The sequence below is a fragment of the Hemitrygon akajei genome, chromosome 2, assembly GCF_048418815.1.
Source record: "Hemitrygon akajei chromosome 2, sHemAka1.3, whole genome shotgun sequence".
NCBI lineage: Eukaryota > Metazoa > Chordata > Chondrichthyes > Myliobatiformes > Dasyatidae > Hemitrygon > Hemitrygon akajei.
This window is the reverse complement of record NC_133125.1, coordinates 182,840,835-182,854,829: the sequence shown is the minus strand read 5'-3', so window position 1 is coordinate 182,854,829 and position 13,995 is coordinate 182,840,835. Positions and strand designations below refer to the sequence as shown.

The 13,995-nt window shown below is 46.2% G+C and overlaps 2 protein-coding genes across 2 annotated transcripts in view; both read right to left on the bottom strand.

Moving 5' to 3' along the window:
• Positions 1-13,995, bottom strand: part of LOC140721541 (obscurin-like) — a 241,912-nt gene that overhangs the window by 78,338 nt on the left and 149,579 nt on the right. The window lies entirely within an intron of this gene.
• The window catches only part of LOC140738404 (uncharacterized), a 64,097-nt gene continuing 50,837 nt past the window's right edge, over positions 736-13,995 (bottom strand). Inside the window, exons 8-9 of the mRNA XM_073065661.1 lie at positions 6,054-6,146; positions 736-899 (exon numbers count right to left, since the gene is read on the bottom strand). Of these exons, the coding sequence (XP_072921762.1) occupies positions 736-899; positions 6,054-6,146 (257 nt within the window). The remainder of the gene's footprint in view (positions 900-6,053; positions 6,147-13,995) is intronic.

Here is a 13,995-nt window from a genome sequence, read left to right as displayed (position 1 = left end):
GGCTACTTGAAGTTGCTGCTTTCGAGTCGGCGTGATGGCAGCGTGTAGTGAAACCACGAGTGACTGTCTTGGACATTTCTTTTGTGATCGCAAGACCCTGTTGGACATTGATTGCCGCAGGGCTGCTTCCCAGGCAGCGAGGCAGCAGTGTCACCTCAGTTGTAGTGATGTCTATGCCTCCGTCCTTGGGCTTGTGTTACAGTGAGGGGGTGGGCTCTCCCATTGGTGCTGCCCCACCCCGGTGTTGGCTTGATGGAATTATAGGCTGGACTGCTGGGAACCATCATTTATGGACTTGTCACGCAGGGTCTTGAAAAATGTGTTTTCCAACGTGATTATGCACTTTTATTTACTTTTTTGTTATTTTGAATGCACGGACATGTTTTTGCACCTTGGCCCAAGAGGAACACTGTCTCATTCAGCTGTATCGTTTGAATGAAAATTAAACCTGATTTCATTTGATTTGATCCTCACCTCGACGCTAACTTGGTGTTATATTATGATTTGACAGCAAGATGTGTCAATCATGAATGAATTGACCCTCCCTCCTCAGGGTCACTCCTCCCAAAACCCCTCTGCAGTCGGGTCAGAGTTGACTCCAGAACAACTCCAGACATTCTGTGTCACCACTTCATATCTCAACCTGTCAATCATGTAGGACAATTGCATTCTGGGTACCACAGGAATCCAGAGACTCTGTGGGGATGGGTGGGGGTGTGGGAGGAGTTCATTTTGTCAACATGAGTCACTTGGTATTTCTACTGAAATGCAAATTAGACAATAACAGGTACCTGGAGATCCTTTCCTTGACCAGCACATGAATATAATAGCATATGCTGTAGAAAACACCAGTCCCACCATCGATGTAATGGCAACTCCTACATCCTCTGGTCTGAGGCCTGCAATTAAAAACAGTTGAATAACTGTATCTGTAACCAAATCAAGGTGATAAGAGGAGAGAATGCTGCCTCTTGAACAGAAGGCTGATGCCCACATGAACTGAAAAACTCAGCTAATTTCCTGTGAAGAGGGACAGCAGTGACCTTCTCCAATTTCACACACCTTTCATCACACTCTGTTCAAGAGCAGATCTCTGCCAATGATCTCATGCAGTCAGTGTGGGAGGGGATGTGGAACGTGGTTTATACTGAGCAAGGCTGAACAAAAAGCAGTGTGACAGAAACCGACAAGCTGATGAGTGATGCTGGTTTCATATTTCCTCATGATACAGAGGGACGTCACTGACACTTTGTCAGTTCTCAGAGCAAATCTCATCAACCCCATTCCCAACCACCCCCCTATTTCCCTGCAACCTATTTCTTGTCTGTGCTTCACCTGCTACTTGCTGAGGATTCCCAGCAGATTCAGTTTTTAATTCCAGGAGCAGGTGATTTAGTCCCTCGAACTGTTCACGGCTGACAAATGACCCAGCTCCACACGGCCAGTGTTACGGAGGCTTTGTGGGGACGGGGATTGAGACCAGAACCCCTGGGATCCAGATACAGATCTGGGAACTCTATACCACGCTCACTCAAATGGCAAAACTAAAACAGAGAGAATCAGCAGAGTCACGGGATGGAATGGAGGGAGGGGGAAAGAAAATCAGCACCGGCAGAATAAACAGAAACACAGAAAGCCTACAGCACAATACAGGCCCTTCAGCCCACAAAGCTGTGCCAAACAATTCCTTACTATAGAAATTACCTAGGGTTACCCATAGCCCTCTATTTTTCTAAGCTCCATGTACCGATCCAGGAGTCTCTTCAAAGACCCTATCATATCTGCCTCCACCACTGTTGCCGGCAGCCCATTCCACACACTCACCACTCTCAAAGTAAAAAACTTACCCCTGAAATCTCCACTGTACCTACTTTCAAGCACCTTAAAACTGTGCCCTCTCGTGCTAGACATTTCAGCCCTGGGGGAAAAAGCCTCTGACTATGCACATAATCAATGCCTTTCATCATCTTACACACTTCTATCAGATCACCTCTCATCTTCCGTTGCTCCAAGGAGAAAAAGCGGAATTCACTCAGCCTATTCTCATAAGGCATGCTCCCCAATCCAGGCAACATCCTTGTAAATCTCCTCTGCACCCTTTCTATGGTTTCCACATCCTTCCTGCAGGGAGGCAACTAGAACTGAGCACAGTACTCCAAGTGGGGTCTGACCAGGGTCCTATATAGCTGCAACATTACCTCTCAGCTCCTAAACTCAATGCCAAGATTGATGAAGGCCAATGCACTGTCTGCCCTCTTAACCACAGAGTCAACCTGCACAGCAGCTTTGAGAGTCCTATGGACTCTGATCCTCCACACTGCCAAGAGTCTTATCATTAATACTATATACTGCCATCATATTTAACCTACCAAAATGAGCCACCTCACACTTATCTGGGTTGAACTCCATCTGCCACTTCTCAGCCCAGTTTTGCATCTTATCGATGTCCCGCTGTAACCTCTGACAGCCCACCACATTATCCACAACACCTCCAACCTTTGTGTCATCAGCAAATTTACTACCCATCCATCCGCTTCTTCATCCAAGACATTTATAAAAATGACGATGAGTAGGGGTCCCAGAACAGATCCCTGAGGCACACCACTGGTCACCAACCTCCATGCAGAATATGACCCGTCTACAACCACTCTTTGACTTCTGTGGGCAAGCCAATTCTGGTCCACAAAGCAATGTCCCCTTGGATCCCATGCCTCCTTACTTTTTCAATAAGCCTTGCATGGGGTACCTTATCAAATGCCTTGCTGAAATCCATATACACTGCATCTATTGCTCTTCCTTCATCAATGTGTTTAGGCACATCCTCAAAAAATTAAATCAGGCTCATAAGGCACGACCTGTCCTTTACAAAGCCATGGTGACTACTCCTAATCATATTATACCTCTCCAAATGTTCATAAATCCTGCCTCTCAGGATCTTTTCCATCAACTTATCAACCACTGAAGTGGTAAGTTTCACTGGTCTAGAATTTCCTGGGCTATCTCCACTCTCTTTCTTGAATAAAGGAACAACATCTGCCACCCTCCAAACCTCCAGAGCCTCTCCCATCCCTATTGATGATGCAAAGATCATTGCCAGAGGCTCAGCAATCTGCTCACTCACCTCCCACAAGTATCCTGGTGTACATCTCATCCAGTCACAGTGATTTATTCAACTTGATGCTATCCAAAAGCCCCAGCACATTCTCTTCCTTAATATCTACATGCTCAAGTTTTTCAATCTGCTGTAAGTCATCCTACAATCACCAAGTTCCATTTCCGCAGTGAATACTGAAGCAAAGTATTCATTGAGTACCTCTGCTATCTCCTCCAGTTCCATATACACTTCTCCACCGTCACACTTGATTGGTCCTATTCTTTCACATCTTATCCTCTTGCTCTTCCCATACGTGTAGAATGCCTTGGGGTTTTCATTAATCCTGTCCGCCAAGGCCTTCTCATGACCCCTTCTGGCTCTCCTAATTTCATTCTTAAGCTCCTTCCTGCTAACCTTATTATTTTCATGATCTTGATCATTACCTAGCTTTTTGCACCTTTCGTAAGCTTTTCTTTTCTTCTCGACTAGATTTACAACAGCCTTTGTCCACCACGGTTCCTGTACCCTACCATCAATTTCCTGTCTCATTGGAACGTACCTATGAGGAACTCCACACAAACATCATCTGAACATTTGCCACATGTCTACCATACATTTCCAAGAGCATCCAATTTATGCTTCCAAGTCCCTGCCTGATAGCCTCATACTTCCCCTAACTCCAATTAAACGCTTGTCTGTTCCTATCCCTCTCTAATGCTATGGTAAAGGAGATAGAATTGTGATCACTATCTCCAAAGTGCTCTCCCGCTGAGAGATCTGACACCTGACCACGTTCATTTCCCAATAACAAATCAATACAGTCTCTCCTCTTGTAGGCTTATCTACATATTGTGTCAAGTAACCTTCCTGAACACACCTAACAAACTCCACGCCACTTAAACCCCTTGCTCCAGGGAGAAGCAAATCAACATTTGGGTAAGTAAAATCTCCCACCACGACAACTCTGTGATTATTACACCATTCCAGAACTGTCTCCCTATCTGCTCCTCGATGTCCCATTTACTATTGGGTGGTCTATAAAAAACATCCAGTAGTTATTGACCCTTTCCTGTTCCCAACTTCCACCCACAGACTCAGTAGACAAACCCTCCATGACTTCCTCCTTTTCTGCAGCCGTGACACTATCTCTGATCAACAGTGCCATGCCCCCACCTCTTTTGCCTCCCTCCCTGTCCTTTCTGAAACATCTATAGCCTGGCACTCCAAGTAACCATACTTGTCCCTGCACAATCCAAGTCTCTGTAATGGCCGCAACATCATAGCTCCAAGTTACTGATACACACTCTAAGCTCATCCTCTTTATTCATAATACTCCTTGCATTGAAGTAGATACATCTCAAACCATCGGTCTGAGCACGTCCCTTCTCTATCAGCTGCCTATCCTCCCTCTAGCACTGTCTACAAGCTTTCTCTATTTGCAAGAGAACCGCCTCTTCCTCCGTCTCTTCAGTTTGGTTCCCACGCCCCAGCAATTCTAGTTTAAACTCTCCCCAATAGCTGTAGCAAAACTCCCCACCAGGATACTGGCCCCCTCAGATTCAAGTGCAACCCGTCCTTTTTGTACAGGTCACACCTGCCCCAAAAGAGGTCCCAATGATCCGGACATCTGAATCCCTGCCCCCTGCTCCAATCCCTCAGCCATGCATTTATCCTCCACCTCATTCTATTCCTATACTCACTGTCACGTGGCACAGGCAGTAATCCCGAGATCACTACCTTCGAGGTCCTGCTTCTCAACTTCCTAAGTCCCTGTCGTCCGTTTTCAGGACCTCCTTCCTTTTCCTACCTATGTCATTGGTACCAAAGGTACCACAACCATAACAAATGGTTGTTGTCGGGGTGGTCGGGAGCCCTGAGGGATGAAGGTCAGTAATTAATAGCTACAGGTGTCCACGTTCAGAGCTGCCATATTGAAACCAATAGTTACAGGGGAGGCCAGAAACACATGATGCAGTTACCTTGCAGTTCCACTAGAGGGGAGTGTTGCACAGGGAATGACATCACATGTCCCTGACATGGAAATGATCATCCAAATTATTGACACATAACGTAAAAGGAATCGGTCCCAACACAGACCCCTGTGGGACAACTCTGGTCACCATTATCCTCCTTTTGTACAATACTTCTTGCATTGAAATATTTGCAGCTCAGGACACCAGTCGCACCATGCACAATCTTTTGATTTCTATCTTTATCTGTGGTCTTACCAACATCTGCCTCCACAACCTCTCCACTGACTGTTCTGGCACTCTGGTTCCCATCCCCCTGCAACTCCAGTTTAAATCCCATCATGAAACATTAACAAACCTTCCCTCTCCAGTTCAGGGGCAAACCGTCCCATCTGTATTCTTCTCAAAGTGATATACCTGTTGTTGAAGGGGATGGCCACAGGGGTACTCTACACTGGTTCCTTAACCTCTTTCCCCTTCCTGACTTTCACCCAATTTCCTGTGTCCTGCATCTTGGGTGTAACTACCTCTCAATATGTCCTATCTATCTCCCCCTTAGCCTCACGAATGATCTGGAATTCATCCACTTCCAGCTTCAATTCCCTAATGCCATTTGTTAGAAGCTGCAGCTGGATGCACTTCTCCCAGTTGTAGTCACCAGAGACACTGGAGGTCTCCCTGCCTCCCCACATCACACAAGGGGAGCATTTCACTATCCTGCTTGGCATCTCTACTGTTCTAACTGGGCAAATATAAAGAAGAGAAGGGAAAAACAACTTAAGGTTGTCTTTTCATTGCTTTCTCTGAGTGAAGCCTCTCTTTGAAGAGCTAAAGTCTCAAGATCACCACTCTGACGATGTCCCCTCTCTCCTCATCTCCCTCATCGCCACTGCCACGTCCCAGTAACATACTCACTTCATTCCAACCAAACTCCAGAGAACAGAGCTCATCATTTACATGAAAATACAGAATAATATTTCAGCACATACCTTTAAACGCCATCCAGGAAATTGTAGCAATGACGACGACAATGAGAAAACCAACATTACAGACAGGTATCCATCTTGTCAATCTATAATAGGCTTTGGATAAATGAAAACTAATCAGTTTGAAAGCAATAGTAACAGATCTACACAAATTATTTCACATAAGCATCAATTTACAATGTGTTCTTGGTAATGAAGATGGACCCTGAGTCAGTCAGGCTTCTCAAACACAGAGAAACCCAACCAGTTCAGAAATGGAGCAGAAATCAGAACACCAGACTGAAGAAAGTCCAGGGATCTCTCTCACACTGGCAGCAAGCAGAGAATCCAGGAAACAACAGATAAACGCAAACACGTATTTGATAACTTCTGTAATCCCTTATCGAGTGTCTGAACATGCAGAATTGGCAGATACACTGCAGTCTCCCTGTGTACATATCCAGCAGATGAGGTAACAATCCACTGCAAATCAGCTTTGTATTATTCTAGAGATGGTGAAGGTTTCAGTTGATGTGGTCCTGCCTGTGGTGACAATACCCAGCCCCAGCTACAGCACTGAAGTTCCACTGTGAAGCCTGTTCTGTTGTTGAGGACTGAACCATCACCACACCCAGATGCTCAAGGCTTCAAACAGTGTTCTGGTCCAAGAAAAAACTGAACTCAATGTGAGTGCAGACTAAACTGTCCAAATGCTGGGACATTTAACATGGATAAGGATAGTGGTTGTCCAGGAAGTCCATCGGTAACCAGTGATACATGTCTGAGGGATTGTACACCATAAGATCCAAGGGACACTTTTCCTTCACCCAGATTTTTAATTCATTCACTCTGATGGGTTCAGTAATTGTTGTTTAGAAGACAACAAGACCATAAGACCTAGGAGCAGAATTAGGCCATTTGGCCCATCGAGTCTGCTCTGCCATTCAATCATGGCTAATCTCTTTTCACCCCTCCTCAATCCCTCTCCCTGGCCTTCTCCCCATAACCTTTAATGCCTTGGCCAATCAACAACCTATCAATTTCTGCCTCAAATACAACCAACAACCTGGCCTCCACAACTGCCTCTGTTAACAAATTCCACAAATTCAACACCAAATTTACCATCTTCTGGCCAAAGAAATTTATCCGCATCTCTGTTTCAAATGGATGCCTCTCTGTCCTGGGGTTCTGCCCTCTTGTTCTACACTTCCCCCAACATGGGAAACATCCTTTCCACATCTACTCTGTCTAGGCCTTTCAAAATTCAAAATCCTCCTAAATTCTAGCAAGTACAGACCCAGAGCCATCAAACGTTCCTCATATGATAACCCTTTCATTCTCGGAATTATCCTTGTGATCCTCCTCTGAACCCTTTCAAATGCCAGCACATATTTTCTGAGAGGAGGAGCCCAAAACTGTTCACAATACTCAAGGTGAGTCCTCACCAGTGCCTTATAAAGCCTCAGCATCACATCCCTGCTCTTATATTCTAGTCCTCCTGAAATGAATGTTAACATTCATGTTAACATGTCCCGGACGGCCATATCTGCACCAGGTGTGTCGAGCTGAAGCTCCTAAGGGACCGAGTTAGGGAACTGGAGCTGCAGCTCGATGACCTTCGCCTGGTCAGGGAGAGTGAGGAGGTGATAGAGAGGAGTTACAGGCAGGTGGTCACACTAGGGCCACGGGAGACAGATGAGTGGGTCACAGTCAGGAGAGGGAAGGGGAAGAGTCAGGTACTAGAGAGTACCCCTGTGGCTGTACCCTTTGACAATAAGTACTCCTGTTTGAGTACTGTTGGGTGGTACAGCCTACCTGGGGGAAGCAACAGTGGCCGTACCTCTGGCACAGAGTCCGGCCTTGTAGCTCAGAAGGGTAGGGAAAGGAAGAGGAAGGCAGTAGTGATAGGAGACTCTATAGTTAGGGGGTCAGACAGGTGATTCTGTGGACGCAGGAAAGAAACTTGGATGGTAGTTTGCCTCCCAGGTGCCAGGGTGCGGGATGTATCAGATCACGTCCAAGATATCCTGCAGTGGGAGGGAGAACAGTCAGAAGTCGTGGTACATATTGGTACCAACGACATAGGTAGGAAAAGGGAGGAGCTCCTGAAAACAGACTACAGGGAGTTAGGAAGGAAGTTGAGAAGCAGGACAGCAAAGGTAGTAATCTCAGGATTACTGCCTGTGCCACGCAACAGTGAGTATAGGAATAGAACAAGGTGGAGTTAAATGTGTGGCTGAGGGATTGGAGCAGGGGTCAGGGATTCTGATTTCTGGATCATTGGGACCTCTTTTAGGGCCAGTGTGACCTGTACAAAAAGGACTGGTTGCTCTGGAATCCCAGGGGGACCAATATCCTGGCAGGGAGGATGCTAAGGCTACTGGGGAAAGTTTAAACTAGAATTGTTGTGGGGTGGGAACCGAACTGAAGAGACTGGGGAAGGGGCAGTTGGCTCACAAATAGAGAAAGCTAGGAGACAGTGTGTGAGGGAGGATAGGCAGGTGATAGAGAAGGGACACGCTCAGACTGCAGGTTTGAGATTTGCCTATTTTAACGCAAGGAGTGTTGTGAGCAAACCGGATGAGCTTAGAGCATGGATCAGTACTTGGAGATATGATGTGGTGGCCATTACAGAGACTTGGATGGCTCAGGGACAGGAATGGTGAAAGAATAGGACTTATCAAATGTGACAGTGGGGAAGTGTGTATGGAACCGGAGGAAATAGCAGAGGTAATTAATGAATGCTTTGCTTCAATATTCACTATGGAAAAGGATTTTGGTGATTGTAGTGATGACTTGCAGCAGACTGAAAAGCTTGAGCATGTAGATATTAAGAAAGAGGATTTGCTGGAGCTTTGGAAAGCATCAAGTTGGATAAGTCGCTGGGACCAGATGAGATGTACCCCAGGCTACTGTGGGAGGCGAGGGGGGAAATTGCTGAGCCTCTGGTGATAGAGGTTCCGGAGGATTGGAGGGTTGTGAATGTTGTTCCTTTATTCAAGAAAGGGAGTAGAGATAGCCTAGGAAATTATAGACCAGTGAGTTTTACCTCATTGGTTGGTAAGTTGATGGAGAAAATACTGAGAGGCAGGATTTATGAACATTTGGAGAGGTATAATATGATTAGGAATAGCCAGCATAGCATGGTCAAGGGCAGGTCGTGCCTTACGAGCCTGATTGAATTTTTTGAGGATGTGACTAAACACATTGATGAAGGAAGAGCAGTAGATGTAGTCTATAAGAATTTCAGCAAAGCACTTGATAAGGTATCTCATGCAAGGCTTATTGAGTAAGTAAGGAGGCATGGGATCCAAGGGGACATTGCTTTGTGGATCCAGAACTGGCTTGCCCACAGAAGGCAAAGAGTGGTTGCAGACGGGTCATATTCTGCATGGAGCTCGGCGACCAGTGGAGACCCTCAGGGATCTGTTCTGGGACCCTTACTCTTTGTGATTTTTATAAATGACCTGAATAAGGAAGTGGAGGGATGGGTTAGTAAGTTTGCTGATGACACAAAGGTTGGGGGTGTTGTGGATAGTGTGGAGGGCTGTCAGAGGTTACAGTGGGACATTGATAGGATGCAAAACTGGGCTGAGAAGTGGCAGCAGGAGTTCAACCCAGATAAGTGTGAAGTGGTTCATTTTGGCAGGTTAAACATGATGGCAGAATACAGTATTAATGGTAAGACTCTTGGCAGTGTGGAGGATCAGAGGGATCTTGGGGTCCGAGTCCACAGGACGCTCAAAGCAACTGCGCAGGTTGACTCTGTGGTTAAGAAAGCAGATAGTGCATTGGCCTTCATCAATTGTGGAATTGAATTTAGGAGCAGAGAGGTAATGTTGCAGTTATATCGGACCCTGGTCAGACCCCACTTGGAGTACTGTGCTCAGTTCTGGTCGCCTCACTACAGGAAGGATGTGGAAGCCATAGAAAGGGTGCAGAGGAGATTTACACGGATGTTGCCTGGATTGGGGAGCATGCCTGATGAGAATAGGTTGAGTGAACTTAGCCTTTTCTCCTTGGAGTGACAGAGGATGAAAGGTGACCTGATCGAGGTGTATAAGATGATGAGAGGTATTGATCATGTGGATAGTCAGTGGCTTTTTCCCAGGGCTGAAATGGTTGCCACAAGAGGACACAGGTTTAAGGTGCTGGGGAGTAGGTACAGAGGCGATGTCAGGGGTAAGTTTTTTACTCACAGAGTGGTGAGTGCGTGGAATGGGCTGCCAGCAACGGTGGTGGAGGCGGATATGATAGGGTCTTTTAAGAGACTTTTGGATAGGTACATGGAGCTTAGAAAAATAGAGAAAAATAAGCCTAGTAATTTCTAAGGTAGAGATATGCCCAAAGGGCCTGTATTGTGCTGTAGGTTTTCTATGTTTCTATGTACATTGCATTTGTCTTCCTCACCACTGACTCAACCTGCAAGATACGTTCGGATGCTGTTCATAGACTTCAGTTCAGCATTCAACACAATCATCCCTCAGAAACTGATTGGAAAGCTGAGCCTACTGGGCCTGAACACCTCCCTCTGCAACTGGATCCTAGACTTCCTGACTGGGAGACCTCAGTCAGTCCGGATTGGGAGCAGCATCTCCAACACCATCACACTGAGCACGGGGGCCCCCCAGGGTTGCGTGCTCAGTCCACTGCTGTTCACTCTGCTGACCCACGACTGTGCTGCAACACACAGCTCGAACCACATCATCAAGTTCACCAATGACACGACCGTGGTGGGTCTCATCAGCAAAAACGACGAGTCAGCTTACAGAGAGGAGGTGCAGCGGCTAACAGACTGGTGCAGAGCCAACAACCTGTCTCTGAATGTGAGCAAAACAAAAGAGATGGTTGTTGACTTCAGGAGGGCACGGAGAGACCACTCCCCACTGAACATCGACGGCTCCTCAGTAGAGATCGTAAAGAGCACCAAATTTCCTGGTGTTCACCTGGCGGAGAGTCTCACCTGGTCCCTCAACACCAGTGTCATAGCAAAGAAAGCCCAGCAGCATCTCTACTTTCTGCGAAGGCTGAGGAAAGTCCGTCTCCCACCACCCATTCCTCATCACATTCTACAGGGGTTGTATTGAGAGCATCCTGAGCAGCTGCATCACAGCCTGGTTTGGAAATTGCACCATCTCGGATCGCAAGTCCCTGCAGTGGGTAGTGAGGTCAGCTGAGAAGATCATCGGGGTCTCTCTTCCCGCCATCACGGACATTTACATTACACGCTGCATCCGCAAAGGAAACAGCATTATGAAGGACCCCACGCACCCCTCATATAATCTCTTCTCCCTCCTGCCATCTGAGAAAGGGCTCCGAAGCATTCAGGCTCTCACGACCAGACTATGTAACAGTTTCTTCCCCCAAGCTATCAGACTCCTCAATACCCAGAGCCCGGACTGACACCTTGCCCTATTGTCCTGTTTATTATTTATTGTAATGCCTGCACTGTTTTTGTGCACTTTACGCAGTCCTGTGTAGGTCTGTAGTCTAGTGTAGCTTTCTCCATGTAGTTCAGTCTAGTTTTTGTGCTGTGTCATGCAATACCATGGTCCTGAAAAACATTGTCTCATTTTTACTATGCACTGTACCAGCAGTTATGGTCGAAATTACAATAAAAGTGACTTGACTTTAGGGTGTTATGCACAAGGATTCCCAAGTGCCTTTGCATCTCAGATTTTTTATTTTCTCCCTGTTTAGAAAATAGTCTGCACATTTATTTCCACTATCAAAGTGCATGACAATGCATTTTCCAAAATTGTATTTAATTTGCCACTCTCTTGCCCATTCTCCTCATCTGTCTAAATCCTTCTGCAGCCTTTCTTTTTCCTCAACACTCCCGGCCCCTCCACCAATCGTTGTATCATCAGCAAGTCTGTCTCTACAATGAAAGCTATTTATCAATGGGTTTTACATGGACTGGTGATCCAAGTTGTCCTATTCCATTGAGCCTAGTCTGTGACAAACAACTTACTGCGTCCTTCCTGCGTCTCCTCTTCTCTTCAGCAGTCGCTCTTCTGGATTCCTGAAAATTCCTGTCTACACCGTGGATCAGTGTTCTCCAGCGGTCTCTGTCACAAGCCAGCTGCTGCCACTCATTCACCTCGATATCTGTCTGAGAGAGCTGCTGCTTAAGTTGGTCTTTGTACCTCTTGTGCAGGACACGGTGATCTCTCTTTCCCTGAGAGAGTTCTCTGTAGAGTACAGCTTTCGGTAACCTGGAGTTGTCCATGTGAGACGTGTCCTGGCCAGCAGAGCTGCCTGAGCAGCAAAGTGGCTTCAATGCTTGGACGTTGAGCTTCTCCGGGACCTCACTGTTGGAGACACGATCTGGTCAGCTGATAACCACGATGGAGCAGAGGCAGCACTGATGGAAGTACTTGAGCAACTGGATTTACTTGCGGTACAAGACCCAGGCTTCGGAGCCGTATAGCAGTGTTGTGATGACGGCAGCCCTGTACACCTGGATTTTTGTGAACAGACACAGTTGGTGTTCTTCCACATGTTTCTGGAGGCATTTGAAGGCACTGCTACTTCTGGCAAGTCGATCGTCAACGTCCCTTACTACCGTAGCGTCATTGGATCTGACACTGCTCAGGTAGGTGAACGTGGTGAGAGGGTGGTCGTCAGTGATGATCTGAGAGGGGTTGTAAACCCCACCAGGGGGCTTCTGATGGGGGATCACTGTTTTCTTCAGACTGATCATTAACCCTAAAGCCCTTGCAGCCTTGGTGAACTGATTGACTGCAGCCTGTAGCATGGTCCTCTGTGTGCGTGAGATGAGCACAGTTGTCCATAAATAGTAGCTTGAGAATGGGCTCTAACATGGATTTTGTTCGGGCAAGAAGGCGGCCACCCTCAAACAGTTCGATAAGTCAACGTGTTGATGACATGTCACATGATGCTAAGGAGGTTTTGTGTGACAAAGTGAAAAACAACAGCTTCTCTATCCAGGGTGATGAGTCAACAGATTTGACCAATAACTGTCATGTTGTAGCACTTGTAAAATTTGCAAATGATGGTGAAATTCAAGAAAACTTTTTCTGTTGCAAAGAGCTGCCCAAAACAAGCTAAGGCCAAGATATATTTAATGTTTTGTCTTCCTATCCGGAAACAAAAGGTCTGTCTTGGAGGAACCGTGTTGGCATCTGTACTGATGGTGCCCCTCGATGGCCCCATGAGAGGTTTCATTTCTCTTGTCAAAAAGAAAATCCTGATGTTGTCACAACACACTGCTTTCTTCACAGAGATTCTGGATGATGCTTCAAAAATGGTTGACTTTATTTAACAAAGACCAATTCACTTGAGAATGTTTTTAAAAAAAGTGTGAAAACCTGGACAAAGCACACTGATCTCCCCCACATGCAGAAATCCAGGGGCTGAGCAGAGGAAGAGTTCTCAACAGGATGTCTGAGCTGGAAGGTGAATTGCGGGAGTACTTGCAAGAAAATAGTAGGCCAGGTTTTGCTGAGTGCATTGGTGATGAAGAATGTCTACAGAAACTAACCTACTTAGCAGACACTTTTCATCATATGAACCAGCTGAACAAGTCTCTGCAAGGTGCTGGAGAAAATGTTTTGACTTAAACTGACAAAAATGTTGGATTTGAAAGGGACTGAATCTTTGGAAAAATCATGTTGCAAAAGGAAATCTTGAAATGTTTCCAATGCTGCTTGTGCTTGAGTGTGAGCAAGGATCAGAAAGTCTCGAGTCTTATTGAAAACCCCCTGGAATAACTGCAGAACAAAATTGAACAGTATTTTTCCTCCCTTTCAACACAAGTGTATGACTGGGTGAGAGACCCTTTCTCTGAATCTTCTGCTCAGCCTGAGAACTTAACTTTGAGAGAAAAGGAGGAACTTTGTGAGATGCCGTCTGATCGTGCACTCAAGATGGGATTTACTGACCTGCCCCTGGACAAGTTCTGGATTTCTGTGAAAGAGGAGTATCCTGTCATTCATAGGAA